The sequence below is a fragment of the Lingula anatina genome, chromosome 10 (assembly GCF_051362555.1).
Source record: "Lingula anatina isolate TDL-2025a chromosome 10, LinAna3.0, whole genome shotgun sequence".
In the NCBI taxonomy this organism is placed as follows: Eukaryota; Metazoa; Brachiopoda; class Lingulata; order Lingulida; family Lingulidae; genus Lingula; species Lingula anatina.
Window position 1 is genome coordinate 3,836,181 of NC_141776.1, and position 13,504 is coordinate 3,849,684.

General features: G+C 37.9%; 1 protein-coding gene across 1 annotated transcript; it reads left to right on the plus strand.

Annotated features, from left to right (window-relative positions):
- The first annotated feature begins 909 nt into the window (after positions 1–909).
- On the plus strand, positions 910–13,271 carry LOC106159091 (uncharacterized). Its single transcript, XM_086997269.1, has 17 exons — positions 910–1,497; positions 1,775–1,905; positions 3,124–3,271; positions 3,643–3,815; positions 4,245–4,494; positions 4,703–4,833; positions 5,170–5,314; positions 5,599–5,771; positions 6,051–6,345; positions 6,502–6,632; positions 7,731–7,875; positions 8,434–8,603; positions 8,855–9,072; positions 9,658–10,220; positions 10,490–10,568; positions 11,900–12,036; positions 13,041–13,271. The coding sequence occupies exons 1-16, from the start codon at positions 1,419–1,421 to the stop codon at positions 12,033–12,035; spliced, it is 2,967 nt and encodes a 988-aa protein (XP_086853395.1). The 5' UTR covers positions 910–1,418; the 3' UTR covers position 12,036; positions 13,041–13,271.
- Positions 13,272–13,504: the final 233 nt, after the last annotated feature.

The window sequence follows — 13,504 nt, forward strand, 5'->3', positions numbered from 1 at the left end:
AGCAATGTTTACTAAACACGATTTCATTGACATGTATTTATATCATCGCGCATAGAATTAATATGTAATCGCATTATATGTTCATGTTATTTATTCTACTTCCTTATTGAAGTAAAATATTTATAAAATTAAATTGACTTTGTTGTTTTGTCTACGTGCATGCGTTAGTGTGTTTACGTTGGTTGAAACGCATTTGGAAGTAGGCTATATGCCTTTGCAAGAGTTACTCAAAAATAGAAATTTGGGACTCTTCAACGGCTTCGAAGTGCATAATATTTTTGACATCCTTTAAAAAAGGTATACATTGGCGATATAGAAAAAATAATGGAATGTTTAGTAATTTATATATCCTCACATAAAAGTGTCCAACGCCTATTCTATACCGTTTAAATACCTGATTGCGCGTGCACAATCAATCGACAGGCCCACGACGTGATTGCGTTAGTTGAGCTAGCAATAAGAAAATAGCTGAGCACATCCCCGTGTAACTTCGCGCGCTCTAAAATAAATTCGCCTCCTTACAATTTCTTGAAACCAGGGAAGTGATAAACACCAAAATATTATCTGATTTTGTGCATGCATTTAGATGGACATAAAAGTGGACTTGTTTCAGCATCAAAAATAAATTTCACAATAGTTAATGAACTTACTACGAGATCACAACTCAAATTCAAAAGAAAATCGATGAACAAAAGACAACCGCTCTATATCTGATCTCTCTGTACTAATTGCATATCAGGATTAGGTAGAAGAATGTATTGGAACATCCTCCCTTACCCCTCCCCTCCTCCTTCCTTTGTGTGTTACATGCCTGAGGGTGACCCCGGGGGGATGTGGTCAACCAGCCACGCCCTCCGCCCCATATATCTCCTTACACGTGATGCGGATGTGAAAATGACCAATGTCCACTCTGCACACGACAGACGGAAATAGAGTCAATGAATCATCATCACTTTATTAAGTATGGACACCGGAGTCTAAGCAGTTACTTTAAGTGAGCCTAAGCTTTTGCGAAACGCGTGGGAGCTAATCTGTAACATCGTCTCAAGTTTATTAAAACAACTTATCAAAATTAAGGAAACAATTTTTGAAGGCCAGCTTGAGGAAAAGCTTTTTGGAAAAACCAGTTGTCAAATGCAAGTTAACGGACGTGGCGGATGAAATCGACTGAGGATATTATATTTAAAAACACGTTTGTATAAGCGACAAGCTGAAACTGTGGTTCAGAAAAAAATTCAGAAGGCAATATTACATTGTTTCTTGAGACCAACAAATTATCAACGGCGAGACAATACAAAAACAATACATTGTTTACAGTAGTGTCAACACTGGGCAAATCTGTACAAAGCAAAGCAAAGCAGGAGATCATTGGATAAAAGAATTCCCGAAAGCAACAAGAACCATACTAAAAAAAGAAAATGACAAGGACGAAATTATCAACGCTTTATGCGACTTTAATATTACAGCTATGTATTTATGTCTACTCACAAATTACAGGTAAGTGGACAGAAAGGTACAGAATAAAAAATAACTTAATTGATCATTTTAGCCTTACTAATGAATTAAAACAGAAAATAGCAGGTGCATGATATTATACGAGAAGAAAAAAGATGCCCTAGTGTTAATAAGTAAACAACAACTACAATTGCATAAACATTGCTGTTGGGAGGGCAGGTGTCACAAAGAACATCTTGTTTGACTCCTTTTTATGGACCATTGCTCAACAGTTTCCTACACTTGAATTCGATTTTTTTACCATTTGATATTTCTTCAGAGCCAGGTTTGCTGGTGGTGACAGAGGACCCCCCAGGGAGCGGTAACATACAGGGGGAAGTCACTGGGTTACCGGCGGGGTATGGCTGGATACTTACCTTGAAATTCGCACAGGCGGTCGAGAGCTTTCAGGTACGACAGGCAAAAAATCTTAACAGTTTACTTCTAATCTAGGTCCACTTTCGTGAAAAGAGTGTACATAAAGAGTCAAGAGTAGTTACCGTAGGCCCTATTGACTTGTAAAATGATTAGCAGAATGTGTATGCCATTTACATGATATATATATATATACCATGTGCATTGTTTTTTCAATGTTTATTATTTGTCTGCTGTAAAGCTGCTTCTTTGCGATAATCTATATACAGATTGTTATGATTTTATACGAATGCGCCTGTATCGTAGATATAAAAGCGAATAGGGATTCCAAGATGATACAACATCAGGGTTCAGTATCACACACTATCATAAAAACAAGCTCAGTTACACAAACCTTAAACAAGGTTTTGCACAATTTCAAAATCAAAGTCCTACCTTGAAACACAACTGTCTCTATATTAAAGCCATAAGGTATGACGTCACATTTCACGTCACAAAGATTTTGATCTACGTCTGATGACGTAAATACTGTACATGTCTCATCTGTATGTCGGTAAAGCTGGGCATGTTTGTCTTGAATACTTTTGCCTTTGTGTAATATGTTATATGGAGTATGACTAATATTCCCGGCTCATTTTGCAACAGAGCCCGGAGCAAAAGACGAGTAACATCTCAATTAGGGGAGACTGTATGGCTTAGCTGTGGGCCCATAAATTACAAGCACGTTATGTGAACTAGGATATATTTGACTGATTTATACTTTTTTTCAAAAAAAAAAAAATGTACGTTTTTCAACATGCTTTTACCAATGAACTGGCGTTCAATAGTGCTGATGAATGGATATCCTTCAATGCGTTTAAAATATATCAGATATTTCCTTTAATCGCCAACGTATAACCTACCCGTGCAAATAGAACATTTTTACTGTGCTCTAACTTACTAAATTTTTGTCGCTAAAAATGTTTCCATCTTCCATCTTCATAACCAAAGTGGCTCTTTATCAAACGTGTTTTATATCGTCATTTTGTTAACCGTTTTGGATATGGTTTATGCAGATCCAGCATAAAGGTAATTCAACTAATGATTCTACATGTAGTTAAATGATAAGGCCTACATGTATGTTCATAACTTGTAGCACTTTTTGTCAAAAATATGTAGGTATAAAGATAAGCCACAACAGATACATGAATCGATAAACCTAAATACGTGTACTCTTATACAAGTGATATATGAAGTAAAATTATATAATTATAGAGTCCCACCCACATAAAGATCGATGAGTCGGTGTACGTGATATACGAGGACTCCGCCAGCAGCAGTGAAAGGGCGGAATTTACTGCCGTATTAAGCGGACCTCTCCAAGACAAGCCCGTCTCCTGGTTGGTTGGACAGGGAGCCGGAGGTAAATTATTCCTTATAACTAGTAACTTTTACATCGTATGGTTCTTTGATACTAAAAACGAATAAAACTGGCTCTGCAAGAAGACTTCCAAATTAAAGTATAGTACGTATTTTTTCATTAAAAATCTTATTGATAAAAAAGCTGCAAAGTTGATAGTTTTAAGGAATATAGAATTTAAAAACTATTACATATTCCCCGTCCATTTTATGCCTTGGATCCACCTGCAGCGAGCCTTATAAAAAGCGTATAAACGCTTTTACTAGTATGTACCGCTTGCATGTAACATACAGCACTATTCTTTGAATTATCCCATCATTCGAAACAAAAATAATAATCACAGTATTTTATTTATTTATTTATTTTCGTGTCAGGTGTATTCCAAGTATTCGGATGTGGAGAGCAGGGGTTCTTACTCCAATGCCCGGCGGAAACGGAAGTTATCATCACCATGGGAACAGAGGGAATAGCTAACTCTTCCACGACAACTCATCCAAATCACGGCAGATGTTATCACGTAGAAGGTGATTGCAATCAGGCTATAAAGGTATGTGCCGTAAATAAGAATTGGAGGGAAACTTCTATTGGCGTTTGATTGGTGTAAAAACAAGTTTAGGTAAATGAAGCATTTTCAAAATGAACGTTATTTTCAAGTAATCGCGTGTACACTCGTGTTTAAAAAATGAAGGCAAATTGTGAGACAACAATGGATTTTGATACTGGGTAGGACCGCATTTAATTTTCCTGAACATCTGGACAAGGCCAAAGAAAATATCGAATGTAAAGATACGATTAACATCTTTTTTTAAAAAAAGTATCTCTCTCTTACAAATCACCAACACCACCATCACCGTTGTTATCATTCTTTCCAACAGAATTTGTTGTTTCCTTACTCAAATAAACTGTAAAGCAGACTGGCCTAGTGTTTAGAGTACATCAGGCAATAAATTCAACTTAATATATTGTTTTATCACAGGACGTTGTCGTGGAAACTTACAGCCCCACTCAAGTATACGTTGGTTTCAAGCCCAGTGAAATGACGTGTCACGGACGGCAAGAGACCAGCGACTACGTCCACATCACTTACGTCTGCGCACCCCCTGCGTCCACTACTGCGAGCCCCGAAAGTTCCTCAACGACGCCAAGCGGTACTGTCGCTCTTCCAACAACTACCGCTCCGCCCTCGTCAGGTGGATCGGCGTCTCAACCGGTTGGATGGATAAGAGGTATAGAACCCTGGGATATAATCATTTATTGATTTTCAAATTTTTTTGGATTTAAGAGAATATTGCTTCATAGGGATAGAACAGAAAAAGAAAGCAAAAATCTTACGTAACCCTTTTCAATTATTTTAATCTACCTTTCTGTCCATCTGTCTGTCTGTCTTCTTAATTTACCTATTTATTTCTGTATCCCCTTTTCTCTCATTTTCAGAGCCAGGTTTGCTAGCGGTTACGGAGGACCCCCCAGGGAGCGGAAATATTCATGGAGAAGTCACAGGGCTACCGGCGGGAGAGGGGTGGATATTGACCTTAAATTTTACACAGGAAGTGGACACCTTCCAGGTGACTGATCTCTATTCCTACAGTCTTCAGATCACGATTTGTAATTCGGTCTTTAGAGAGGATATTATCCTTCGCTCTTTTGTTCGCTTAAAATACGGTATTGATTATAGGAGAAGTCGCAAATTGTAGGCTACATGTAAGCCTATACATTTTTCCATGATTTTAAATATGCAACTTTGTCTAAAAAACAACTTTTTTTAACGCGAAGAATACAACTTTATGAATAATTTATTAATGTGACGGTAAAAAGAATAATTTCAAAACTTATTGACATGTAATCATTTTTTATATTCAGTTTAATAGAAATTATTTCCATTCAATTAATCTGTTCTCTAGAGCCCCACGGGTGTCCGGCTGAACAACGTGACTGTAGTCCTGTACGAGAACCCCGTGTCCAGCAGTGACCGGGCAGCGTTCAACGCCACTTTGGCCGCCCCACTAAAGGGACACGGGGCCAAACTGACCAGCCAGGGAGCGGCAGGTAATAGGATTGTGTGAACTAAATTGCCACATAATGATTTGTTTCGTTTATTTTTATTTTGATATTATTACGCTACTAAATTAAAACAATCCTCTCTCTCTATCTCTCCCTCTCTCCCTCTCTCTCTTATTGGCAATCTTAAGCACAATACTTGTATCACATGCTTCACTGGTAATGTTACATCTTGTTAACCGTTATTTATCTGCGGCGTACACCTGGCATCTAGACATATTTCAAGTGGTTTCAGATTTTGTTTTCATTACAATTATCTATTATATTACAAGGCCTTTTTCAATCGTTCGGCTGCGGGGACCAAGAATTACTTCTTTCGTGTCCCACGGGCACGGAAGTATTCATCACCATGGGAACGGAAGGTAAAGCCGACTCCTCGGTGTCAACTCACCCAAATGCAGGAAGGTGCTACTACGCCAATGGGGACTGCAATCAAGCTATTAAGGTGCACATCATATAGGCCTATGTGTAGTATATAGATAATAGGAAATAATTTCATTAAAACTGTGATTGAAATTGGACATAATAACGAATTTTGTCCATGGATTAAAGTAATATAAGATATGATTAAAAGTTGATCGATATTATCGCAAAAGTAAAAATAAGCATCTTAAAATATGTGAGGTCTTTCCATTAACGCTACTTCATTGGTATGAGACAGGGTCGTCGTTTTATTTCGATTTATTTTAATAACTCACTCATTCCTGTTTTTTATCTCCCTTAGAATGTTGCTGTGGAAACGATCACCTTAAACCAACAGCTTGTCACTTTCAAGCCTAGCGAGATGACTTGTGGTGACGAGCAGGTGATAAGTGATTACGTTCATATTTCCTACATCTGCGTGGAGTCGTCTGCTACCACAAGTAACCCGGATGTAACAGGGGGTGAAGCAGCAACAAGCACAGCCGCTCCTACGTTGCCTACCACTGAAAGTACGCCTACTACGATGCCTACGACTGCTGTTCATCTTACTACGTTGCCTCCCCCCGTTCCAACAGCAGCATTGGATCCCGCTGATGGTACGTTCAGTATATAATAACAACAATAATAATAGTAGTTGTATAATAATAGTAATTGATAAATATATTAGCGTTTTCATATTTAATGCGAAACACGAAACATCTTTTCGAAAGCAGAGATCCGAAAGTTTTACTGATTTGATTCCTTTTTGTTAGGCCCTGGTTTGCTGGTGGTAACGGAGAATCCTCCAGGAAGCGGGAACATCCAAGGTGCTGTCAGTGGACTCCCGCCGAGTGAAGGCTGGAGCGTTACACTTAAGTTTTCTGAAGCACCAAAGGATTTCCAGGTAAGCTACTTAGTTAAATAACAGGCGTATTATAAACATTACATTTGCACAACAAGCGAAACTGTAACAGTGCTAAATTACCTCGAGACAGCAATTACAGTACAGTAGGCCTAATCACCACATGCCATTAAGATCCTTACACATAGGATACTCAGAACAAGATGCCGATGCAATTCTGAGTATATGGAACAAGTTCTTGTAAGCGACACTTTTGCAGAATTCAACGTTTTTTAAATTCAATTCTGATGGTTCCTGAGATTCGTCAAGGTTAAGTGTTTTTTTTTTTAATATTTTTATATTATTTATACACACTTACTTCTCTCTCTCTCACACACACACACAGACACTTATAACTACTACTGATGGCTCATCATTTTCATTAGTAAATAAGCACAGCATTTTTTCTCTATCATAGATAGCATTCGATGTCCCTAAAGGACAGATGTCCCCCATTTTTTTATTTACTGTAAATGTAATATTTTACCTGGGAAATCAATGAATTCAATTTCTCATCATTATTTCCGAGGATAATATCCCTTTTCTTCCCTAAACCAGTTTTCGATTTGCTTCCACAAATTTTTTGCGAGATTACAATCTATGAATAAATGTTCATCTTTTTCCATCCTTGTGCTACATAAATTGCAATGAGGATTATCCGCTATTTTATATTTGAACAGTAAGTATTTTGTCCCTAGAATTCTATGAATACATCTAAAGCTAAACCATCTGAGTTTGGATTCTTTTATATCTGTCAGGAGACGATTGTAGATAAGATTCCATGTTATTGCTTTATTAAAGAACCTTTCCCATTTTATTTCATTTTTAGGGGTTTCGTACAGTTTTTTTATAAACGTATCATAAATCACTTTACAGCCTTTTTTGTTTTTCCATATTATCATAAGCGGTTTGGGTATTTTCAGGTTATAGCCTAAGTTTTCTGTGTAACAGTTATTCCTTTTAAGGTTAAGTGTTGGGTCCCATGGTAAATGCTCAGAGTCTTTTTTTAAACCTAGGTTCATATCTTGTTTTGTATCTCCCCTTTTATTTTAACTTTCTGATTAAAAAAATTCGCATTGCATTTGTTCCTTTAACTTCAAGAGCCCTGCCTACACAAACTCAGACGACAGCACGTACATCCTCCGCGAGAACCCGTCCACTCCCAGCGGTCAAGTGAGTTTTACGGCCACAGTGGACAGTCCAGTGGATGACCAAGTGGTGCGAATGGTCAGCCAGTCGGCCGGGGGTGAGTTGCGCGTTCTCAAATCTTGTTGAAAATATGTCCGGTTCCTGAATGATGTTGGTGTGTTGTTACAAACGACTGCTCTAGTTGTTAGACTTGTTCCAACAACTAGTGTCCATAAATTTAATTATAGTCAACTCAATTGATAAAATTAAAATAAATTAAAAATTTAAGGAGGAAGTGATGGGAGGGGGAATGGGGTGATTTAATTTCTGGAGTCGAGGCTACATGTAGGTCAACAACAATAGCCTCATTCCTTTGAGATCTTCAACGGACTACTGACTGATATGTTGGGTAAAAATGATGCCAGTTAAAGGCATCCAGAGCACGTTATATAACACAAAATAAAGTTTCTTGAAAATTCTGAAACTTATTCCTAAATCTCCATGGTACATGTAAGATATATCTAAATCCATTGAACATATTTTTAGTTTTATTTTTATCCTTATTCTAGGTTTTAATTTTTTCCATCCTAACTGATTAATTTAATTTTAACAAATTCATTAAGTTTTTTATTAATCTTATTTTATCTATTTATTTATTTATCTGCTTTTTTTACAGGCGAATTTCAAGTTTTCGGTTGTCAAGAAAATTACCTTCTTCAATGTCCGACGGGAACACAGGTAGTCGTAACTAAGGGAATTGAGGGGAAACCGACGTCAACCTCGTCACCTCACCCAAATGACGGGAGATGTTACCATGTCAGGGGCGACTGTCAACAACCGATGCAGGTATGTCAAGTACATGTACAGACGAACACGCCTCCTCTTGTTTCCAACGTACTCGCATAATCCTCTGTATTCTACTCAGTGCAGGAGAAGATTTGTTAATCTGTTAGTCTGATTGCATTCAGCGAGAGTCCCCGAGGAGTGAGGTCGTATTAGCCAGGCCAACCTAACTCATTCCGGACAGCCCCTTAACTCTCATACTGAACACTTGCTCATGAGGCAGTCCAGATATAAAACCAAGTGTTTACTTTCAGAACGTATTCATGATGGACCTCACCCCAGATCAGAAGTACGTTCGTTTCCAAGACAGCAGACTCACCTGTAATGGGCAGACAACTAGAAGTGAATACGTCCACATCACTTACCGCTGTGAGGTACCGACCTCCCCTGCCCCCTCAACGACCACTCCTGTAGCCATGACGACGACGACGACAGCGCCATCTACGTCAACAGAGCCTCCAGTGACTACAATGTATCCACAAACATTTACTACAACTGCTACAACAACAACTACAGCACCTACACCACCAGCAACAAGAACAACACCTACACCATCACCAACAACAACAATAAGAATAACTGCAACGACGCCGCCCACAACAAAAACGACAACTACACGATCAGAGGCAATAATCTTACCAGTAGTTACATTACCAATAAGCACTCCCAGATCCCGCAGTTCTACAACAAAGGCAAACCTAAACCCTTATACATCGCAGTTCATATTCCACCCGGCCACTTGGCAACAAACAACTGGCACACAGACAACACAAAACTCTGCATCATTGAGTTCAGGCAACAACGCCATTGTTTTTCAGTTCAACCCGGCCACACACCCGCCAACAACAATTCCTCCTACAACTACAGCTACTCTTCCAATAACTTCAGCACCAAAACCTATGACTACAACCAGAATTCCATCAACCACAACCACGCCACGTACAACTAAAATACTCACAACCACTACTACCACTCCAAAATCAACCACATACCTCCCTTCAACTACAAAACACGCATCAGTCACTAGAATTACCTTAACCAAACTTTCTTCAACCAGACCAACATCAAGTCCCAGTTATTCAGATTCAGTAACGTCAACAAGAACTGTTTCGACCACCCAATCCACAACGTCAACCAGCCTACCAGCCACTACACAGAGTCAGACATCTACCACTTTGCAACCTGTCACAACTAGCACAATGAGGAACAACCAGGCGCAGTCGACAGTAGGGTTGTCGACTCTTGGATCAAATTTACCTGGGACAACGGTTGTGACAAGGTTGCCTGGGACAACGGTTGAAACTAAATTGCCTGAGACAACCGTTGGGACAAAGTTACCCGGGACAACGGTCTCTGATGACTTGGGAGTGGTAATACAAACAGAACCGGTTAAAATAACTACCAGCTCTGTTGCTGTTTTCGAACGCTCAACCGCAGGTGTTGAAGAAGTGGCAACATCTACAGCTGGTGGTGTCTTTACCACACAAGCCAAAAACCTGTTGGCGACAGAAGACGATGTACCAGTAGGTGCTAAAACCCCTGCAAATGTGAATAGTAATGTCGAGAACCAAAGGCAGGAGCAAACAGCACGAAATGGTGGACTCAGTGGACATCAAATAGGTTTGTTTCGTCATCTCTCTTTCTCTCTCTCTCTCTTTAATCTACTTCCTGTGTGTTGTCTTTGAATATGAAAGGAAAGGGTGCATGGTGCCATAATCAGCAGTTAACTCTTTATTCTTGCTTAATCTGCAGTTATATATTTACTATGGTATTTTAAGTGTGTTTTATATTCAAAACATTGTTATTATCATCGCTGTTGTTGTAATTATAATTATCAATATATAAAATATTTGTTATTATTATTATTATTATTATTATTATTATTTCAGCTATAATAGGAGGCGGCGCTGGTGGAATTCTTCTCCTCATCATCCTCATTATACTTGTAGTTGTGCTAATACGAAGGAAGTACGTAATGGCTACCACTGAATCTGAATGTTGATGTTTATAAAAGGGACATCATCGGCTAGTTGATGACTTAAAAACATTATGACTCCCACATAGTGTAACGACATAAAACATATTTATTTTGTAATATTGAAATCACTGATATATTAACTCTTTTTAAAGAACTGACATTTATTTTTCGTCTTGCCGCTCTTTAAATGCAAACATATATGTTTGTTGACTTGTTAAAGAATGAGCTGCTGATATATCTGCTTATTCTGAATATTGGTTTTTAGATAAATCACTTACTTTTCTACAAAATTGTCCTTCAATAAAAGTTGTTGGTTTCAGATATTGCAACTCTTTCTGATACCTTGTTGATAATTTGGTAAAAGCAATTTTTTCTATTTTTTTTTATAAATGATTCTGTTTTCAGAGAATCTACACGAAAAAGTAAAGTCAAATCTTATGCTGGATATAATCATTCAAAAAGTAATATACCGAATTGGCAAAAAAAGATGAACAATGGGTTTTTTGGAGAAAAAAATATATAAAATTGGCAAATTTGATATTTATTAAAAAAGGCAATATATTCACTAACAGCTTGGAAAATATAAAACGTACTGTGGCCGCCATGTCGCATTTTTCTTTTCTTTTGACAATGGACCCTGCTAAATAAGAACGTTTCCAAAACGCTTTAACCAATTAGGGATATTTTAAAATTCTCCCTTGTACCTCAAGTCTGTCTGTTTTATTTATTTTATTTATTTATTTATTTACTTAGTTCTTTATTTATGTATTTATTTATTGTTTTTATATAAAGGTCCTGGCACTGAATCCTCTATTTTGAGCCGAGCTTTAGTCCTATGGAACAGGGCGTTCACAATTAATAGTATTCTTATTGTTTAATTTCATCCATTTAGTTTGCAACACGCACAAGAACAGACAAGCAGACATGAAGAAATAAAAGCAAAACAAAACATTTTCATAAAAACGTATTTCAGATCAACAGACAGATTATTTATCTCTGTATAAGCGTCAATGTGCATTGGTTTGTGGGGGGGGGGGAAGATAGGGGCAGAATGATCAACACTGTAGAATAGGGCCTTGGTTTTCTACAACAGTGAGAAATTTAAATATACAGGTTTGCTTATGTTAATTTCTATAATATTTTCTATGGAAGGGGAGGGTGTGCAGGAAATTGTTTGGTGTCTCCAAAGTTGAAGGGGAGGGGGGGGGGGCTGCCTGCACTCCCACCCCCAAACTGCCTTTTTGCAGTTATATGGCGTTCACAAAATGTACATTTTAAAATTAATAGTGACAGGACGTTCTCTTTTTCCTCCATTCTCCAGTCAGACGGTAAGATCCAGGAGGAGCCAGTTCCAAGGCACGGACGGCGTCAGTTGTATGGCAGTATCCGTGCGAAACCAAGATAGCTTCATCCAAAGAACAATGGCGCTACCGGTTCCCGTTGAAAATAAAGCCTAAGGTAAAGTATGCACAGACTTATCCAAGATTTTGTAAGGGGGGGGTCAAGAATGAGAATCGTTTGCTTCATTTCGCTGGACAAACGGGGCCGTAGCGATAGTCCGAAGGTTCAATAGTCCGAAGGTTCATTGGTCCGAATGTTCACTATAGAACCTTCGGACCAATGAACCCTTGATTAAAAAATCGATAAAAATGTTACCACTTTTCGGACCAATGAACCTTCGGACCAATGAACCTTCGGACTATCGAGACGCCCCCGGACAAACGGCCATGTTTTTACTTATTTATTTATATTTTTAGGGAGGGGGTGGTCAACATGGCCAACAAAAAGATGCCCATCTTGTCATAAGCGGCCCCTTATTGACTGGTAATTTGAAGTACAGTTGTGTTTTGCCACTGTTTTTTTTTTTTCATTCACCCGGTAAAAGGCGATGAAAAGTAATATAAATGAAAAATTATAAATGAAATCAATATAGCACAAGTGAAGCCTGTATTAAGGGGCCGACACAAGGATAGGAAATGTTACCATGCGAAGCTAGGCAAATAAAGTTTAAAGCAATAGACGAAGGCATTCCTGCAAGTATGATACGTAGGGCAGTCGAATGAGAAAGTGGTTGGTTTTGTCTTGTGTTGCATCGCTTTTAATACAGCAACTGATTTTTTTCAATCATCCTTTTTTTTTGGGGGGGGGGAGTATTTTTTATTATTTTTATTTATTTATTTTTTCCTGGAAAGGGAGGAAGAAGCCAATGCAATCGAGGGACACGTGCCCACTGATATCACTCTGTTTACCACACAGAAGTTTAAAAACAACTATAGCATACGTGTAGAACCTGGCAATAAAAGATATTGATAACCCCATGTTCTTAGAAAAAAAAACTTCAAAATGAATTGCATTGGCGACTGTTAAGGGTTTGATAAGAAACATGCTACTGACAAAGGTTCGGTACAAAGAGATATTTTTCTACATGCAATAACGTGATATCCTGTTTTTACTCGTTACAGGCATATATCAGCTTCGAGACACACTGTACGGCAGCTAAGCTAGATACACAGAGTGAGAAACACCCAGAGAGAATTTGAACTTCAAAAAGATAGACTGATAGCAAAAAGTGACATATAGACTGATAGCAAAAAGTGACATATTTTTATTTTGCAACAGAGCGATGGATAAATCAAGAAATACAGTGTATAACAAAATGAAAATAAAAGCATTCGAAGTCATGTAACTTTCGAGACAGGTTTTTCAGAAGATTCAACAACAGGGAGTTTATAATATTTACAATATTTGTCCAATAAACGTTTTATTTTTTATTAACATAACTTGTTTGTGAATGTTACGATGATACAGTGTCTATCGTTTTAACCGAACCTTTAAAAAAATCGTTAATTAAAATTATTTATCTGCAACACAAAGTGATCTGCATCTTACACTTACAGTAAAATCTCTTAAAATCTTAATTTAAACA